The sequence below is a fragment of the Hippocampus bargibanti genome, linkage group LG13 (assembly GCF_051943395.1).
Source record: "Hippocampus bargibanti isolate YZ-2025 linkage group LG13, ASM5194339v1, whole genome shotgun sequence".
NCBI lineage: Eukaryota > Metazoa > Chordata > Actinopteri > Syngnathiformes > Syngnathidae > Hippocampus > Hippocampus bargibanti.
The window spans coordinates 20,144,454-20,162,741 of NC_142746.1; the positions used below are offsets into that span (position 1 = coordinate 20,144,454).

At 37.7% G+C, this 18,288-nt stretch overlaps 1 protein-coding gene and 1 long non-coding RNA gene across 3 annotated transcripts in view; one reads left to right on the forward strand and one right to left on the reverse strand.

Annotated features, from left to right (window-relative positions):
- Positions 1-11,607, forward strand: part of LOC148889667 (uncharacterized) — a 26,406-nt gene extending 14,799 nt beyond the window's left edge. For both annotated transcript variants that reach the window (XR_016116967.1, XR_016116966.1), the window contains exons 3-4: positions 4,718-4,834; positions 11,469-11,607. This is a non-coding gene — a long non-coding RNA (uncharacterized LOC148889667). The remainder of the gene's footprint in view (positions 1-4,717; positions 4,835-11,468) is intronic.
- LOC148889668 (dickkopf-related protein 1-like) lies at positions 10,751-15,523 on the reverse strand. Its single transcript, XM_089012617.1, has 4 exons — positions 15,159-15,523; positions 14,878-15,022; positions 14,693-14,803; positions 10,751-11,736 (listed from the first exon to the last, which is right to left on the reverse strand). Exons 1-4 carry the CDS (start codon positions 15,339-15,341, stop codon positions 11,465-11,467), a joined length of 711 nt encoding a protein of 236 aa, XP_088868743.1. The 5' UTR covers positions 15,342-15,523; the 3' UTR covers positions 10,751-11,464.
- Between the last annotated feature and the right edge of the window lie 2,765 nt (positions 15,524-18,288).

Below are 18,288 nucleotides of genomic sequence, written 5' to 3' on the forward strand. Positions count from 1 at the left end.
CATTAATCCGTTCCTGTCCCCCAACGTCCCAAAAATAGGCAGTAATACTGTTTTCTGCATCGCAAATCACCTTTCTCCATTCAAATAAATGGAAGTGCCACTAATCCGTTAATCAGTTTACTTATATTTGGGTTACTGTTTTGGGGAAAGATTTGGCGTTCATGGACCCATGCCTGAGGGGAGTCGCTGGAAAAGGTGGTGGGCAGGGTGCGGAGGCTCCAGTAGGATTTTCCGTGCACTTGTTTCGATTCTTGCAGTGTGCAAGTCCTCGAGTGTGGGTAAGGCTGTGCCACTGATTTTTTTTTCCCGCCGTCCTAACTGTCTGTTTAAGTCGGATTTTGTCCATTTAATAGGCTTTAGAAAATTGATATCTGTCAATCGGTATTGGTGCTCATGCTATCCAATTTGTTTGCATTTAAAGACAACATTGTATCCAGGAATGGGCAACATTCTACTTGAGCAAATAAAAAAAATATATTGTTATCTGATCACATGCAGCAAGCCGTTCTGGCTACTTTCTCCCCACCGAATGACTCCACACCCCCTCAAACTTTGAGCTCCACCATTATCAACCCTTGACATGTTTTATTTCACGCCCAGGTTACATCACAAAGCTACCCGACACTCACTTACAGCCTTGCCGTATTGTGCCAAACGAGCGGCGCTTTTGTTCTCAGAGCGTTACCCAATCAATTACATTGTCCTCCTCATCTCACAAAGATGAATAACGAGCATTGTGCCCAACCCTCTGCGACGCCATTGATGCCAACACTTGAGGTTTTGTCACCTTCTCGTGAATATTTGTTTACACAAGAGCCTGACTGGCTTTCGGGATACGCTGCCCGTCCCGTCCTTTCATTTGACGCAATGGCCGCTGCGGTTTTGTTAGCCTTTCAAAATGTCCGTCAAGGCGCTTGGCTGGAAGACTTGCAATAACAAGGGCAGATATTCCAGGCAGTCTTAGCAAAAGGAATATTGTAAACAAGCAAACAGGAGTGCCGTTGGTTTTTATAGCCCAATTAAGTGTTATCGCAGTGCATTATACACTGCATCAACCAGACAGGTCTTAATCATCGCAAGCAAATAAAACGCATGGTTAGCGACGGCTGACAGGTTTTTATGTGGGATAATTGTGTGTGTGTGTGGGGGGGGGGTGTTTGCGCACAAAGGTGTTTTTTTTAATCTCGCTTATTAGGAGCAGTTTGAATTATCCAGCCATGCATTTTTTATCGCGCTTGTCCTTATTAGGGTGACGGAGAACTGAAGCCTATCCCAGGTGACTTTGGACATGATAGACAATCAAACATAAACAGGATAATTTCACATGGACGGATGATTTAGTATCGCTATCGCTAACGGTATCCGTATATGTATCGCAATCAGGCCAATTGAAGCCATATTTTTAAGTCCTGCGGATGAGACTCATCTGATTTTTTTTATTCTTTTTTTTTTGTAAACTAAGCCCCAAGTAACTTTTATTGTCATTTTCAGTCAGAAGCAAATCATTTTACGGCATAACTCATATTTCTAAATCGCAATTTTAACTCCTTGACTGCCATTCACAAATTTATTTGGGAATTGAAAATATGACGTGCGCCATTCCTGATTTTTTTTTTTTTCATGCTCGGGTGCCGATAAAGCGCTGGTCATGGACTCTACAATGTTTTTTTTCCCTTCCTCAAAAAGGCAGCATTACCCTTTCTTCCACGTTAGCGCTTTGTTCCAGCTTCAGCTGTTGTTAAAGCGCTATATAAACCAATATGTATGTGTTGCATTGCATTTTGGACAGCTGCCCGCATTTCAAAGTCATATAACTCCAGACCCATATCATTTAGGAATTAACTCTTTCCTGATAATTTAAGGTATCTTACGCTGCATTGAATGTTTATGTAGTCCTAAAAGTCAATATTCTGTGGGTCCTGGAATTCAAGTGACAATGACAAAAACCCTGGCACTGGAATGGACACATTTTTGCAGGTCTGGCAGTAAATGAGTTCATCATACTGCCATAATTAGACGAGTGGAGCTTGTGTCGAGAAAACATTTTAGATTGTCTTCCACTATCAAACGAGCTTCGTTTTGACACATTTTGTCTACTTCCTGTTACAGCCAACCCGACGTCGTCAATACGATTAATCCAACGTAGCATGAGAATTGCATTTGGGTTTGTAATGCTGAGTCATTCCTGTGCTGGGTCAGGATGCCAACACAGAGGTATACTGCACGACCCCCTAGCCCCCAATGATTGGTGTATAAATGTGTCATAACAAGTAATGGGCCCACGATTGTGTGAATGTGCTGCTTGTTGTTCTTTTTACTGTTGACTCTGCCACTAAACGCGGCATCTCACACACACCCGCACGCAGACGACTAAAACACACACTTGGCTTTTTTGGCACGGGCTGCATGCCTGTGGCTTTTGCTAGTCTGAGGTCGGTGTAATGATGACACACTCACACATACACACACACACACACACACACACTCACCACACACATAGCTTCCAGGACCCCCGCAAACATAACTTGGCCTCGAGCTGCATAGTATATTGTAGTGCTGACAAAGCTCCCCATTACTTTTTAATTACTCAGCAGAAATTGTTTTCAAAATGGAGTGTCTCTTGCGTGCCTCTCGATAGGTCGGCGCACATAACGTTCCAGTGGTTTTTATTATTTAGTCCCACAGGACTTTAATTCTGCCGTCAGTATTCTTATTGACTCATCAAGTGATTGAATAAAAAAAAATATTTTACATGACAGAACAGCAAAAAACATGCATGTGAGTTGTAATGTTTATTATTGTCCACTTGTGGGCGCCACACTTATCCATTTACTTCAATGTAGTCATGGACACCCATGGCACTTACTGGGCAAGGCCCCACCTTTTAAAGGTATACACACTCAAAAGTCACAGGTTATAACAGATGATAATCGATCTTGGGTCTCAAACTTTGGTCCTCAATGCTTGTATTTTTGTCTCTCCTTGCTTCAACACACCTGATTAAAATGATCAGCTGAAGCTGTGCAAAGAGACACGATCATGGAGGGACTGAAAACACACAGAAAAGCAAGCATAGAGAACCAGAGTTTTATACCCCTGCTCTACTCTACATGATCTGTGTGTTTTGAGTGTGTACAGCTTTAAAAGGCGGTCCTTGCCCGGTGAATGACGTGGGCGCCCTCGATGAAAAGTAGAAGTAAAAAGGATTGGCTGTTGTGAGCGCAAGTTAGCACATGGTTATTTAGCGCTTTGTAGTGATATCGGCCAGTCATAAATGTTTCCTCGACATTTGCCTTACATAGAATATGATATAACCCAAATTAAAAACATTTTAAGATCAACAATAATCGTTAAGAAAAGTTGAAAAATTCAAGTAAGAAAAACTTAAATAAGTAAATGGATAAATGAGTAAATAAAAAAATAAACAAACAAATAAGTAAACAAATAAGTAAATAAATAAATACATGCATACATACATACATAGATTCATTCACACATAAACACAAACAAATAAATAAATACACAAACAAATAAATATACACAAATAAATAAACACAAATAAATAAATACACAAACGGATAAATAAATAAATAAATAAATAAATAAATAAATAAATAAATAAATAAATAAATAAATAAATAAATACACAAATGAATCAATAAATCAAACAATAATTAAGTGCGTACGTACGTACGTACATACATACATACATGCATACATACATACATACATGCATGCATGCATGCATGCATGCATACACAAACACAAATAAATAAATAAATGAGTAAATAAATAAATAAATAATAGACAAATAAATAATACATAAATAAATAAATGAGTAAATAAATAAATAATAGACAAATAAACAAATAAATAAATAATACATAAATGAGTAAATAAATAAATAAATAATAGACAAATAAACAAATAAATAAATAATACATAAATAAATAAATAACATATTTTTTAAATGTGTTTTAAATGACAATCATCCAAACATAAAATAATGACCCAAGTTGCCAATAATGTCATTCAAGAGCAAACCTATTGATCAGGAGTTACCCATTTCAATGCCATCGTCACCAACTCGCCTCATTTCAAAAACACACATCAAAGCGTCGCCCTGCCCCCCCCCCCCCCCCCCCTCGTGAAGTTTTCAAAGTGGCCGGCGACACGACACCACTTCAGTGGCCGTTAACCAGATGAAGACACTTTCATGTCTTTGCCTTCTTTTTCATCATGTGACAGACATAAAAGGAATAAAGCCCCATCGTTTTTTTTTTTTTTTTTTTTTTTTTTTCAGCCCATCTTCTAATCGAAAGCGTCCTAATTACAGACATCAAGGTGTATTTGGATGGTTAGCGCACATCCATCGACATGTCTCGTGCCGGGAAATTGCACGCGCCAAATGACGTCAAGCAACAACAAAAAAAAAATCACAATTTGTCGGCTTCACAGAGCTTCTAATTATAACCTCGCCGGCGACACCAAACAGTTGCTCTCACCAAGACGTGGCCGACACGTTGTTATTACCTCTCTGCTCTTACCATTTGATATGTCAGCACCCTGTCTTGTTTTTAATGTCCATCTAATAACATGCCCCCCCCCCCCTCCTCCATAGCAGGATGTGGCCCGCTGGCTCAGGCCTGCTGCTCCAATGCCTCATTAAAATACTTTTTTTTTTCTTTTTCTCTCTTTCTCTCTCTGCATATCTCAGTGATTTGCGGGTAATGAATTGGCATGGCGGCGCACAGCCAAAGTATTCCAACCATCCGCTGGGCTCCCAACCCGTTGATTTGTGAGAAATGGTGCGACGTGTTCAACAACAACGCTGGTAATTGTTTACCCGCCGCCGCTGAAGAATGTTGCCGCCTCAATGTCAAGAAATACGTGGGGAACAAAGTGAGTGTTTTATAAAATAGTGTATTTTCCGCTCTATAATGGGCATCGGAGTATAAGGCGCACCCCCAATGAATGGTGTGTTTTCAAGGTTTTCCCATGTACAAGGCGCACAGAAGTATAAGCTGCACCTTCAATGAATAAAAAAAGTTATCCAAAAAAATTATTTTCCGGTGTATAAGGTGCACCGGAGTATAAGGTGTACCCCCAATGATTTATGTATTTTCAAACTTTTTCTATAAATAAGGCGCACCGCAGTATAAGGTGCACCTTCAATGAATGAACAAAAGTTATCCAAAAATAATATCTAAATATGTAAAAGTAATAAAGTATCATATTTTCCGCTGTATAAAGTGCACCGGAGTATAAGGAGCACCCCCAATGATTTATGTATTTTCAAACTTTTTCTATATATAAGGCGCACCGCAGTATAAGGCGCACCTTCAATGAATGAATAAAAGTTATCCAAAAATACTATCTAAATATGTAAAAGTAATAAAGTATCATATTTTCCGCTGAATAAGGTGCACCGGAGTATAAGGAGCACCCCCAGTGAATGGTGTATTTTCAAACTTTTTCAATATATAAGGTGCTGTGGACTATAAGGCGCACATTCAATGAATGAAAAACGTTATCCAAAAATATCTAAATATGTAAAAGTACTAAAATATCATATTTTCCGCTGTACAAGGAGCACCCCCAGTGAATGGTGTATTTTCAAACTTTTTCAATATATGAGGTGCTGTGGACTATAAGGCACACCCTTCAATGAATGAAAAAAGTTATTAAAAATATCTAAATACAGTAAAGTCTCGTTATATCGATATCGGATATATCGATAGTCCCGGTTATATCGATACTATTTCTATGCACGCACGGAGAAAATTACATGCAAACAGAGTCGGATATATCGATAGTCCCGGTTATATCGATATTTTTTCTGACTCCCTTGAATATCGATATAACGAGACTTTACTGTACATATAAAAGTAATAACATCATATTTTCCTGTATGGATGGTGCACCGGAGTATAAGGTGCACCCCCAATGATTTATGTATTTTCAAACTTTTTCTATATATAAGGCGCACCGCAGTATAAGGCGCACCTTCAATGAATGAACAAAAGTTATCCAAAAATAATATCTAAATATGTAAAAGTAATAAAATATATTTTCCGCTGTATAAAGTGCACCGGAGTATAAGGAGCACCCCCAATGATTTATGTATTTTCAAACTTTTTCTATATATAAGGCGCACCGCAGTATAAGGCGCACCTTCAATGAATGAACAAAAGTTATCCAAAAATAATATCTAAATATGTAAAAGTAATAAAATATATTTTCCGCTGTATAAAGTGCACCGGAGTATAAGGAGCACCCCCAATGATTTATGTATTTTCAAACTTTTTCTATATATAAGGCGCACCGCAGTATAAGGCGCACCTTCAATGAATGAAGAAAAGTTATCCAAAAATACTATCTAAATATGTAAAAGTAATAAAGTATCATATTTTCCGCTGTATAAGGTTCACCGGAGTATAAGGAGCACCCTCAGTGAATGGTGTATTTTCAAACTTTTTCAATATATAAGGTGCTGTGGGCTATAAGGCGCACATTCAATGAATGAAAAACGTTATCCAAAAATATCTAAATATGTAAAAGTACTAAAATATCATATTTTCCGCTGTACAAGGAGCACCCCCAGTGTATGGTGTATTTTCAAACTTTTTCAATATATGAGGTGCTGTGGACTATAAGGCGCACCTTTCAATGAATGAAAAAAGTTTTCAAAAATATCTAAATACATATAAAAGTAATAACATCATATTTTCCAGTATATATGGTGCACCGGAGTATCAGGTGCACCCCCAATGAATTATGTATTTTCAAACTTTTTCAATATATGAGGTGCTGTGGACTATAAGGCGCACCTTTCAATGAATGAAAAAAAATATCAAAAATATCTAAATACATATAAAAGTAATAACATCATATTTTCCAGTATGTATGGTGCACCGGAGTATAAGGTGCACCCCCAATAAATTATGTATTTTCAAACTTTTTCTATATATAAGGCGCACCGCAGTATAAGGCGCACCTTCAATGAATGAACAAAAGTTATCCAAAAATATCTAAATATGTAAAAGTAATAAAATATATTTTCCGCTGTATAAAGTGCACCGGAGTATAAGGAGCACCACCAATGATTTATGTATTTTCAAACGTTTTCTATATATAAGGCGCACCGCAGTATAAGGCGCACCCTCAATGAATGAAGAAAAGTTATCCAAAAATACTATCTAAATATGTAAAAGTAATAAAGTATCATATTTTCCGCTGTATAAGGTGCACCGGAGTATAAGGAGCACCCCCAGTGAATTATGTATTTTCAAACTTTTTCAATATATAAGGTGCTGTGGACTATAAGGCACACCCTTCAATGAATGAAAAACGTTATCCAAAAATGTCTAAATACGTAAAAGTACTAAAATATCATATTTTCCGCTGTACAAGGAGCACCCCCAGTGTATGGTGTATTTTCAAACTTTTTCAATATATGAGGTGCTGTGGACTATAAGGCGCACCTTTCAATGAATGAAAAAAGTTATCAAAAATATCTAAATACATATAAAAGTAATAACATCATATTTTCCAGTATGTATGGTGCACCGGAGTATAAGGTGCACCCCCAATGAATTATGTATTTTCAAACTTTTTCTATATATAAGGCGCACCGCAGTATAAGGCGCACCTTCAATGAATGAACAAAAGTTATCCAAAAATACTATCTAAATATGTAAAAGTAATAAAATATATTTTCCGCTGTATAAAGTGCACCGGAGTATAAGGAGCACCCCCAATGATTTATGTATTTTCAAACTTTTTCTATATATAAGGCGCACCGCAGTATCAGGCGCACCCTCAATGAATGAAGAAAAGTTATCCAAAAATACTATCTAAATATGTAAAAGTAATAAAGTATCATATTTTCCGCTGTATAAGGTGCACCGGAGTATAAGGAGCACCCCCAGTGAATTATGTATTTTCAAACTTTTTCAATATATAAGGTGCTGTGGACTATAAGGCACACCCTTCAATGACTGAAAAACGTTATCCAAAAATATCTAAATACGTAAAAGTACTAAAATATCATATTTTCAGCTGTACAAGGAGCACCCCCAGTGTATGGTGTATTTTCAAACTTTTTCAATATATGAGGTGCTGTGGACTATAAGGCGCACCTTTCAATGAATGAAAAAAGTTATCAAAAAATATCTAAATATGTAAAAGTAATAAAGTATCATATTTTCCGCTGTATAAAGTGCACCGGAGTATAAGGAGCACCACCAATGATTTATGTATTTTCAAACGTTTTCTATATATAAGGCGCACCGCAGTATAAGGCGCACCTTCAATGAATGAAGAAAAGTTATCCAAAAATACTATCTAAATATGTAAAAGTAATAAAATATATTTTCCGCTGTATAAAGTGCACCGGAGTATAAGGAGCACCCCCAATGATTTATGTATTTTCAAACTTTTTCTATATATAAGGCGCACCGCAGTATCAGGCGCACCCTCAATGAATGAAGAAAAGTTATCCAAAAATACTATCTAAATATGTAAAAGTAATAAAGTATCATATTTTCCGCTGTATAAGGTGCACCGGAGTATAAGGAGCACCCCCAGTGAATTATGTATTTTCAAACTTTTTCAATATATAAGGTGCTGTGGACTATAAGGCACACCCTTCAATGACTGAAAAACGTTATCCAAAAATATCTAAATACGTAAAAGTACTAAAATATCATATTTTCAGCTGTACAAGGAGCACCCCCAGTGTATGGTGTATTTTCAAACTTTTTCAATATATGAGGTGCTGTGGACTATAAGGCACACCCTTCAATGAATGAAAAAAGTTATTAAAAATAGCTAAATACAGTAAAGTCTCGTTATATCGATATCGGATATATCGATAGTCCCGGTTATATCGATACTATTTCTATGCACGCACGGAGAAAATTACATGCAAACAGGGTCGGATATATCGATAGTCCCGGTTATATCGATATTTTTTCGGACTCCCTTGAATATCGATATAACGAGACTTTACTGTACATATAAAAGTAATAACATCATATTTTCCTGTATGGATGGTACACCGGAGTATAAGGTGCACCCCCAATGAATTATGTATTTTCAAACTTTTTCTATATATAAGGCGCACCGCAGTATAAGGCGCACCTTCAATGAATGAAGAAAAGTTATCCAAAAATAATATCTAAATATGTAAAAGTAATAAAATATATTTTCCGCTGTATAAAGTGCACCGGAGTATAAGGAGCACCCCCAGTGAATTGTGTATTTTCAAACTTTTTCAATATATAAGGTGCTGTGGACTATAAGGCGCACATTCAATGAATGAAGAAAAGTTATCCAAAAATAATATATAAATATGTAAAAGTAATAAAATATATTTTCCGCTGTATATGGTTCACCAGAGTTTTAGGAGCACCCCCATTGAATGGTGTATTTTCAAGGTTTTTCCATATATAAGGCGCACCTTCAATGAATGAATAAAAGTTATCCAAAAATAATATCTAAATATATAAAAGTAATAAAATATAATATATTCATTCTGGTGTATAAGGCACACCGGAGTATAAGGAGCACCCCCAATGAATGGTGTATTTTCAATTTGTTAATATATAAGGTGCAGTGGACTATAAGGCGCACTTTCAAGGAATAAAAAGTTAGCCAAAAATAATATCTAAATATATAAAAGTAATAAAATATAATATATTCTGGTGTATAAGGCGCACTTGAGTATAAGGCGCACCCCCAATGAATGGTTTATTTTCAAACTTTTTCCATATATAAGGCGCACCGGAATCTAAGGCGCAACTTCAATGAATGAAAAAAGTTATCAAAAATATCTAAATACATATAAAAGTAATAAGATCATATTTTCCGGTGTATAAGGTGCACCGGAGTATCAGGCGCACCCCCAATGAATGGTGTATTTTCAAACTTTTCCCATATATAAGGCACACCAGAGTGCAATGAAAAAAAGTTTTCCAAATATAATATTCAGTCGAATATGCAAAACACTTCTCAGGGTCAACTTTTAACTCCAGAATTTGAAATTAGCAAATAATAGTACTTTAAAAAAATGTTTGTATCTATAAATAGACATTTTATATTTACATTAAGATTTTGCCAGACGTGACGAAACTCTAAATGTGGCAAATGGTCTACCCGTATTTTCCGATGTATAAGGCGCACCTTCAATGAAGGAAAAAATGTATCCAAAAATAATATCTAAATATATAAAAGACTATTTACAACTCGGCTGAGCAACTTTCTTTACAGATAGCCAAGTGTCAGTTTAGGCCACACAGAACTTAGCAAAAAGGTATAAAGATCAAACGTTGCAATTTAAGCCACCACTATACAGTATTCTGCATTTTTAATCACTCATTTTTTGATAAGCGCTAACAAAATGAATTCCGGATGACAGAGATAAGCGATCTTTTTAAAGATACGTTTTGAAAAATATTGCCATTTGTGTCAAAGTTGATACATGGTTATGATAAAAATGTGATATCGTTGATGCTAATATCACTAGCTGGTCAATGCCGTTTTGCATGTATGTTAGCATTAAGCTAACACATGAGCTTTAGGTAATTATGATTTTTTTTTGTTTACAATATGTTAAAAACCATAACGAATTAACTATACAACTATAAAAGTCATCCATTTTCAAAAACAATTGTATGTGGTACTGGCGCCCCCATTTCAAGCTTAGATAACTCCAGATCCATATAAAACAGACTCGTTGTGATACTTTGAAACAAAATTCTGCTTTAATAAATTCAAAGATGTTTAAGGCAAAGGTTTAAGACAATTTCATTAACCACACATTTTTATTTTTTTTTTAAATCGCTGATGCAAGGAAACCTTTCCCGGATGATGCGTTGTTAAAAGGTAAATTTGCCATTGACCCGTGTTATGTCTAACAAACATACTTTTCAATTGGGTTAGCATATAGCCTAGGCGCCGCGGGATCGCAGTTTTTAATATATTATTATCACCATTTCTGTATTTGAACTGTTCGTTAGACTCCAATTTCCTGGTTCGGTTCCCCAGCCATCATTCACAATGCAGTAATTTACTGCAATAACCGACGCTTCAAGTTCCATAAAAACAGAAACAAAAAAAAAACAGATCTGCCATTAACCGCCTATGGACAATTGATCCGGACACCCCCCCCCCCCCGACCCGCTCCAACCCTCACCCACTTCTTCCTCCCCCAACCTCGTTTCAACCCATTCATAGACAAGTCCATCATCTCTGCGGGTGTATCATTTTCCCCTTCAGGAAGCGCATCTTTGCTTCCTGGCGCTGTCTCGGTGTCAGCAGCGTTGACAGGAAAGAAAGTCTTAGGTGTTGGCATATATGTGTGTGTGTGTGTGTGTGTGTGTGTGTGTGTGTGTGTGTGTGTGTGTGTGTGTGTGTGTATCTCAGTATCTGTGACCTTTGTGTGTGTGTGTGTGTGTTTGCGTCAGCGTCTCTGACAGGTGTGTAGGTTCCGGGCCGACGTCCTGCTGACGGCGTGTTGCAATTCCCGCTCGCTTCTCTCGGGCCGGCACGCCAGGCCGTCGCCGCAGTCGCAGCGCTGGAAGAGCTCCAGGCCGTGGGTGCCCTTGCGGCGATGGCGCGTGCACACCTGGCCCTCGCTCAGAACCGGTTTGCAGATACGAGACCAAAAATGGCGGGCGCAGCAAAGGCCCGCCGAGCAGTCGGACGAGCGCAGGCACGTGTCGCCTTCCTGACCTTGGATGGGGAACAAAAGAGGTTAGGTTACGGATGTCAAAGTCAAGGCCCGGGGGATAAATCCGGCCCGCCACATTATTTTTTTCGGCCCGTGAATGCAAATCAAAGTTGTGAAATTCCATAATGCATGCTAAAATGCTCACCAAAATGTCATATTTTTTGGATATAAACTACAATAACAGTCATTATTCTTGACTTCAGATTTGAAAACTAGTTATTCATTAATTTGTTGTGCGCTCTACATGTAATATGTGGAGAGGATTAAACATTCTAATGGCTTCCCCAAATTCAAGCGGCCGGCGGGAGAAAACCGTAACTACAATGTGGCCCGCGGCAAAAAAATGACTTTGACACGTCTGGGTTAAATGATGACGTAAAAAAATAATTGCATAACACTGCCTGTTATTTACATTTTTAACTACTTTTAGCACACTCCAGATTGTGCATCGTAAATATTTTTTTGTCTGTGTGCCTTACAATTATTGGGCACCATCAATGTAAACAATCTTAGCCATCTATTAGCGAGCTATCTATTAGCGAGCTATCTATTAGATAGCTAGCTGGCTGTCTATTGGCTATCTATTAGCTAGCTAGCGAGCTTTTTATTCATTTGAGTTATTCCGGGTTGAGTAAACGCTGGCGCGTGTGGCTGCCGCTGCTCACCCACAGAAATACGTATCCTGTGACTGTAAAGTGACCTTGAGAGTTTTGAAAGACGCTTATAAATGACTATTATTATTATTATTATTATTATTATTATTATTATTATTATTATTAGCTATCTATTTCTATCTATTTGAGTTACTTCCGGGTTGAGTGAATGCTGGCGCGTGTGGCTGCCGCTGCTCACCCACAGAAAAACGTATCCTGTGACTGTAAAGTGACCTTGAGAGTTTTGAAAGGCGCTTATAAATGAATTGTATTATTATAATTATTATTATTACAATTGACTGGCAAGCGGTTCAGGTTGTCCCCCGCTGACTGCCCGTGACCCTCAGATGATAGCGCCAAAGCAATACTTTGATATCTGAAAAGGCTTTGTTTGACATGAACAAAAAATTAATAATGAAAAAAAAGCAGGTTAAATTAGAAAAAAGCAAGAAATTAATACAATTAATAATAAAACTACAAATACAAATAATAAAACTAAGACAATTGGCCACATGGTGGTAATAGGGAACAATCTCTGGCTAAGTGAAGCTCCTCCGCTCACTTCAATATAGTTCTTTGGACACCAAAATATGTAATTTTAGAATAAAGGGTATCAACAAATAATGGGGGGTGGTCTTCATATACAAGGAACAACCTCCCCCCCCCTGTGGTGCCATCACACAGTTGATTGCTGTGTGAGTGTGTGACATGCCGGCTGGCCAAAATTATGTACGCTTTGCCAGCCTGCTAGCGCGTTGTGGTGCCAGATGTAGATTTAAAATGTAAAAAATAGGGTCTGGAGGTCATAGTCGTAAGTATGGGTGGCTGTAAATCTAGCTGGTCGTAAATCGGATATTACCTGTATATGCTAATTTATTAATTTTATAATCTTTGGCAGTGGTTTTTTTTTTCTAAAATAGTAACGACAGACAGATTGCAAAAATCATCACGTTTAAACACATTTGTAAATGGTGATCTTCGAATATGCCAAAGCAAAACTCTTCTCTTGATTCTCTGGCCTGACCACCAAAACTGCGAATAGGTGAGTTTATCTGCAAATTACAGAGGCTCCCAAACAAAACCCACAAGATATGAATTATCAACTGCTAACAGAGGGCTTGACTCTCGTCAAGCCGCAGCAAATGGCAAAAATCTGAAAGTCATTTACACACCCACCAAAATAAAATTGCCTATTGATGATGTCACAGCATAAACATTTGGCAGGTTGCTACACCAAAACAGTAAAGCAGATAACGACAAGGTCGCAAGTAGGTCAGGCAACATCTACAGTATTTTGAAAGAATTGCCACACAACTACTACAGTGATACCTTGGCTTACGAACTTAATTGGTTCCCCGACAGAGTGTGTAAGGCGAAAAGTGTGTATCCCAAAAATTAATTTCCCATAGGAAACTATTAAAATGAGAATAATCCGTTCCCATGTCCCCATAAAACATAATTCTCTACTTTCTAATTTTCAAAGACTTAAAATTACACAAAATATACCTTATTTTATGAATAATAAATGTGCTATGGTATTATAATGAAATAAATAAACTGTACTGTATAATAAAGGTGTTTTATTTACCTTTGTGATGGTCGTTGATGGCTTGATGGAATGGAGTGGCCGCTTTCATCAGCATTAAACGCTTGATGAGGAACGTAACCTTCTTTCGCCATCTTGAGGAATGATCCCTTGTAGGTGCTTTCTCTGTGATAATTTTATCTAGTTCCTCAACTGTGTTCTGTTTAGCTGGGTTGATAGCTTTTTTGCATCAAGTGTACAGATGGCTTGTGCGGGTTATTTGTGGAGCCTGATTGATGGGATATTTTAACCTTGCGGTCTACACTCTGCCTTTGAACTATCAAAGTCGAAACTCTCTCACTGTTGTCTGCCTGTCTCTTTAATGTTTAAACCACCCCCCTCCCTCACTGCTGCGTTATTGACCAATAACGTGGCTTTAACCGAAGACTGGGGGCGGGGAATACAGGACAAAAACAGTCGGCTGCCATTTTGTTGTTAGAAGAACGGGCTCGTTCGCGAACGACACATCACTCATTGAGGCAGCTCAGTGTACGAAAAAAGTTTGTATGGCAAGGTAAATTTTTCATAAATGTAACGTTCGTAAACTGAAAAGTTTGTAAGCCAAGGGGTTCGTAAACCGAGGTATCACTGTACTTGTATATTACACAAAGTGATGGCCTGCGCAAAACAGCAAATGAGTTTGTCCAAAACACCCCGAAAAAATTATAGTGGACCAAGATTATTATTATTTTTTTTTTGTTATTTGTTCAATATATTTACCTTTGACAGTATGCGCTTCCAGGCCAGTGAGGGGCCGTTTGGCATGATGCGCCATAGTCGAGTTGTAAATATGCCATCCGGGCCCATCAATGTCATTCGTCTGGCAGACACCTGGAGAGGACAGGAGAGTGTGATTTTACACTTGTCCAACAAAAAAGGGGGATGGGACGAGGGGGTGCTTTTACCGTTGCTGCAGCGGCTTCCGGCGCAACACATGGCGTCCCGTGCGCAACGCTTCCGGTTTTTGCGGCAAGCCAGACACATACTTCTGACGTCGTTGCAGAATTCATCAACCCCGCAGTCGTCGTCATCCGCACATATTCCCGTCGACTGGGATTAGAGAGTGGGGTGTATGGGTAGGGGTTCGGCCATTAAATCACACGACAAATGGACGACTTTATATTCACGCTAACTTTTACGAAGTGGAACGTTGTTGTTTTTTTGTTCCAATGAAAATGCGTCATACCTGCGATACGTCCACGGGCGATTTGTGTCCCCCGCTGCCCGTCGGTGAAGTCCGCGGACTGGGGCTGACCGGTTCGAAGTTTTTGATAGCGTTGGAGTTGAGGACGATCGGCCCCGCGTAAACGTATCCAAGTAGCGAGAGCCACACGGGCAGGCAAAAACGCGCGACGCATCGCATCAGCATGATTGGATGGATGGATTCCTTTTGTTTATGTTGTTGTTGCGTTGGTGAAAGCAAAAATAAAACAAGACGTCCCCGCTAAAGTTGCCTGAGAAATTCCCTTTAAAAAAGGTTGCTAGAATAAAGTTTCTATCTCGTGTGTGGGAACGTCTGCAGTGTCGCCCCAAGTGCCGTCTTGATGCTTTTTATACGCGTGGACCTGTTTGTCATCCCGCCCCCCTCGCGGGGCATAAACAAAGGCGATGGGTGGAATTTCAAAGAGGTGCACGGAAAACGCTCATCTGTTCAGGCTGCGTGTTTGGCTAATGATAACGACCTGTTAAGTCTGTCTGATGCCTGGAACGAACAAACCTGTGCGCAAATACGCACAGGTTGGAGAGACCAAGACGGCCGATTTTGAAAGTCGCTTGCAGGCAGCAGACATCCAAGTCAACAATAAAATTGGCATGCCAACAGGGGCCATTGATAATAGTGAAGTGTACGCGATTTGTGGACGTTGAACGTCCACAAATATAGTCAAAAAGTCAAAGTCAGCTTTATTGTCAAATATGCTAAAAACTTTGAATACTTTGAACGTAACGCGTGTCAAAATATACCCATACATATCATTTTATTGTGTTCTTCGATAAATAGTACATTTTTGGGTGTATTTTCAAGAGGAACGATCTCAGTTAAATGTAGCAACAAGTGTAACCTAGCCCCGAGTTCAGACGTTTATTATTATAATTTTGTTGACATTACTGGCATCGTGAACGGCTGATGTGCTTGCAAGAAACAGGCAGAAACAGAATCAAAAACAAATCGTCTAGGAAAAAAATATTTAGATTTTTAATGAAAAACATTTGTAAAAAAAAATAATAATAATCAGTTGACCACTGTGACCACTTCACAGGCTAGCAAGCACGTTCGTTGACATGATCAAACGACGAATTGTCAAGTGAATCAAAACAAATGTGTAAATTTGGTTACATCACATAGTTGTTATTATATCCAGATTTTGTTGTTGTTGTTTTTGTGAACGTTGAGTTGTTCGTCTTTTCTTTTCTTTGTGAAAGGGAAAAAACGAGAGAAAAAAATCAAATAGTCTGCTCAAGTAAAATGAATAATTCGGTGTTTTTTTTTTTTTTTTTTTTTTTGGGGGGGGGGGGGTCATAAAATATATGACAGTCAAATCAGAATGGCATATATTTTAGTTTATTATCTAAAATAAAATGGGTAAAGATTTAATATTTTTAAAAGTTAGGTCATCAGACAACTTTAAACATTTAGGTATTTATGGTGATGTTAAAATAACCAACAAAAAAGAAGAAAACGAGCCGGTGGAATGACGACAAGAAATGGCACATGGCTCCCTCTAGCGGTATGAATAACAATTACTAAATACTGTGTAAATATATATTTTCATGAGTATAGTTCATTTTTGTGTACTTTTCGTGCTCCGGACATTATTTATTTTAGAAGAGCGCACCTTTAGTGCAGTTTGGTTGTAGGTAACATTGAAGTACAGTACAATAGACTTGTATTCGATACTTAAGAAGTGTTTCCTTTTTAATAGTTTTAAGAACAATCTCCATTTGACTTTTAAGTGCATTGCATTTTTTATACGTGGAATGTTTTTAAAATGCAGTTACCTAGGAGTGAACTGTGTAATATTTGCATTTCTACACAATCATTTATATAATTTATTTGTATACATTTAAATAGAATACACTACATATTGATTTATATAATATATATGTATCTATAGATAGATAGATAGATAGATAGATATACAATACATATTGATTTATATAGTAGTGTGTGTATATATAGATATACAATACATATTGCTTTATATAGTGTATATATATATACACACACACTATATAAATCAATATGTATTGTATTCTATTTAAATGTATACAAATACATTTAAATACATGTATATATATTGATTTATATAGCGTTTTAACAAGAGCTGAATCTGTAACAAAGTGCTAAACATGAACAGCTATTATATACAGTAAATAAATATGTAATATATTTTGATTTATATATATTATATGTATTTGAAAGTACATGTTTCATTGTGAAATGTGTACCTTTATGAAAAAAATACACCTTCTCAGCATTATTCCAGTATTTTTTGTTTTTATAATAAATAAATCTACTTTATGAGAACAAAAACTATATCATTAGTAGATCGTTTTCCGGTGATAAAAGTTGCAAAACCATTAGTCTTAAATCAACTAATTATGCTAAGAGTAAATATTTTTTTCGTGTTGCGTGCATTTTTGTAGTCACGTTTGCAACTTTTTTTCCACTTCATTCGTTTTATTTCATCCCTTGTCGAGAGAAAAACAAATGTTTGGCGTCTTTGTAGGAGCTAATTCCATCATGTTCTTTGACATTCGGGCGTCTTTTAGGGGTGATTGAAGTCACTTGCGTCGATTAACTCTTCATTTGATCCTCTTATTTGAAAAGGGGGACGGAGGGGGGGGGCAATTATCCCTCCGACACCCCCCGATGACACCAAGGGGCGGACATGAATGTGTAGGATATGCACGAAGACTATTAAGGGGTGTGAAAAGTTGACCGAATTAATAGACTTCCGTGGCGAGTCCTTTCAGACTTGACTGGCACTTTGGAGATGAAAGGACCCCCATGCCCCCCACCCTTTCGTAAAACCATGTTTGCCTTCTGGCTTGCTAAATTCAAGTCTGAGCTCTCCTTAAAGCCTCTGATAAAGACCAAAAAAAGTGTGTGTATTTGACGGGAAATTCTTTTACTTTGTTAATTCACTTGGACGCTTATTTGAGTTTTTTTTTCTTCTTCGCGTGTTAATGTGTCCATACGTGTAACCTGACGCCATATTGGGACAGTGCGACGTCTTTGAGGCTGCCGATAAACTTGGAAGAGGAGTTCTAAATTAGTTCCAAACACTTGACAAAACCACACGAAAACACTTTCG

Excerpts from the sequence above, each read along its gene's own strand:
- LOC148889668 (XM_089012617.1), bottom strand. The coding sequence starts at position 15,341 with ATGCTGATGCGATGCGTCGCGCGTTTTTGCCTGCCCGTGTGGCTCTCG. Across the intron at positions 14,804-14,877 it reads CGGAAGCCGCTGCAGCAACG|GTGTCTGCCAGACGAATGAC; the intron begins GTAAAAGCACCC and ends TGTCCTCTCCAG. Across the intron at positions 11,737-14,692 it reads GGAAGCGCATACTGTCAAAG|GTCAGGAAGGCGACACGTGC; the intron begins GTAAATATATTG and ends TCCCCATCCAAG.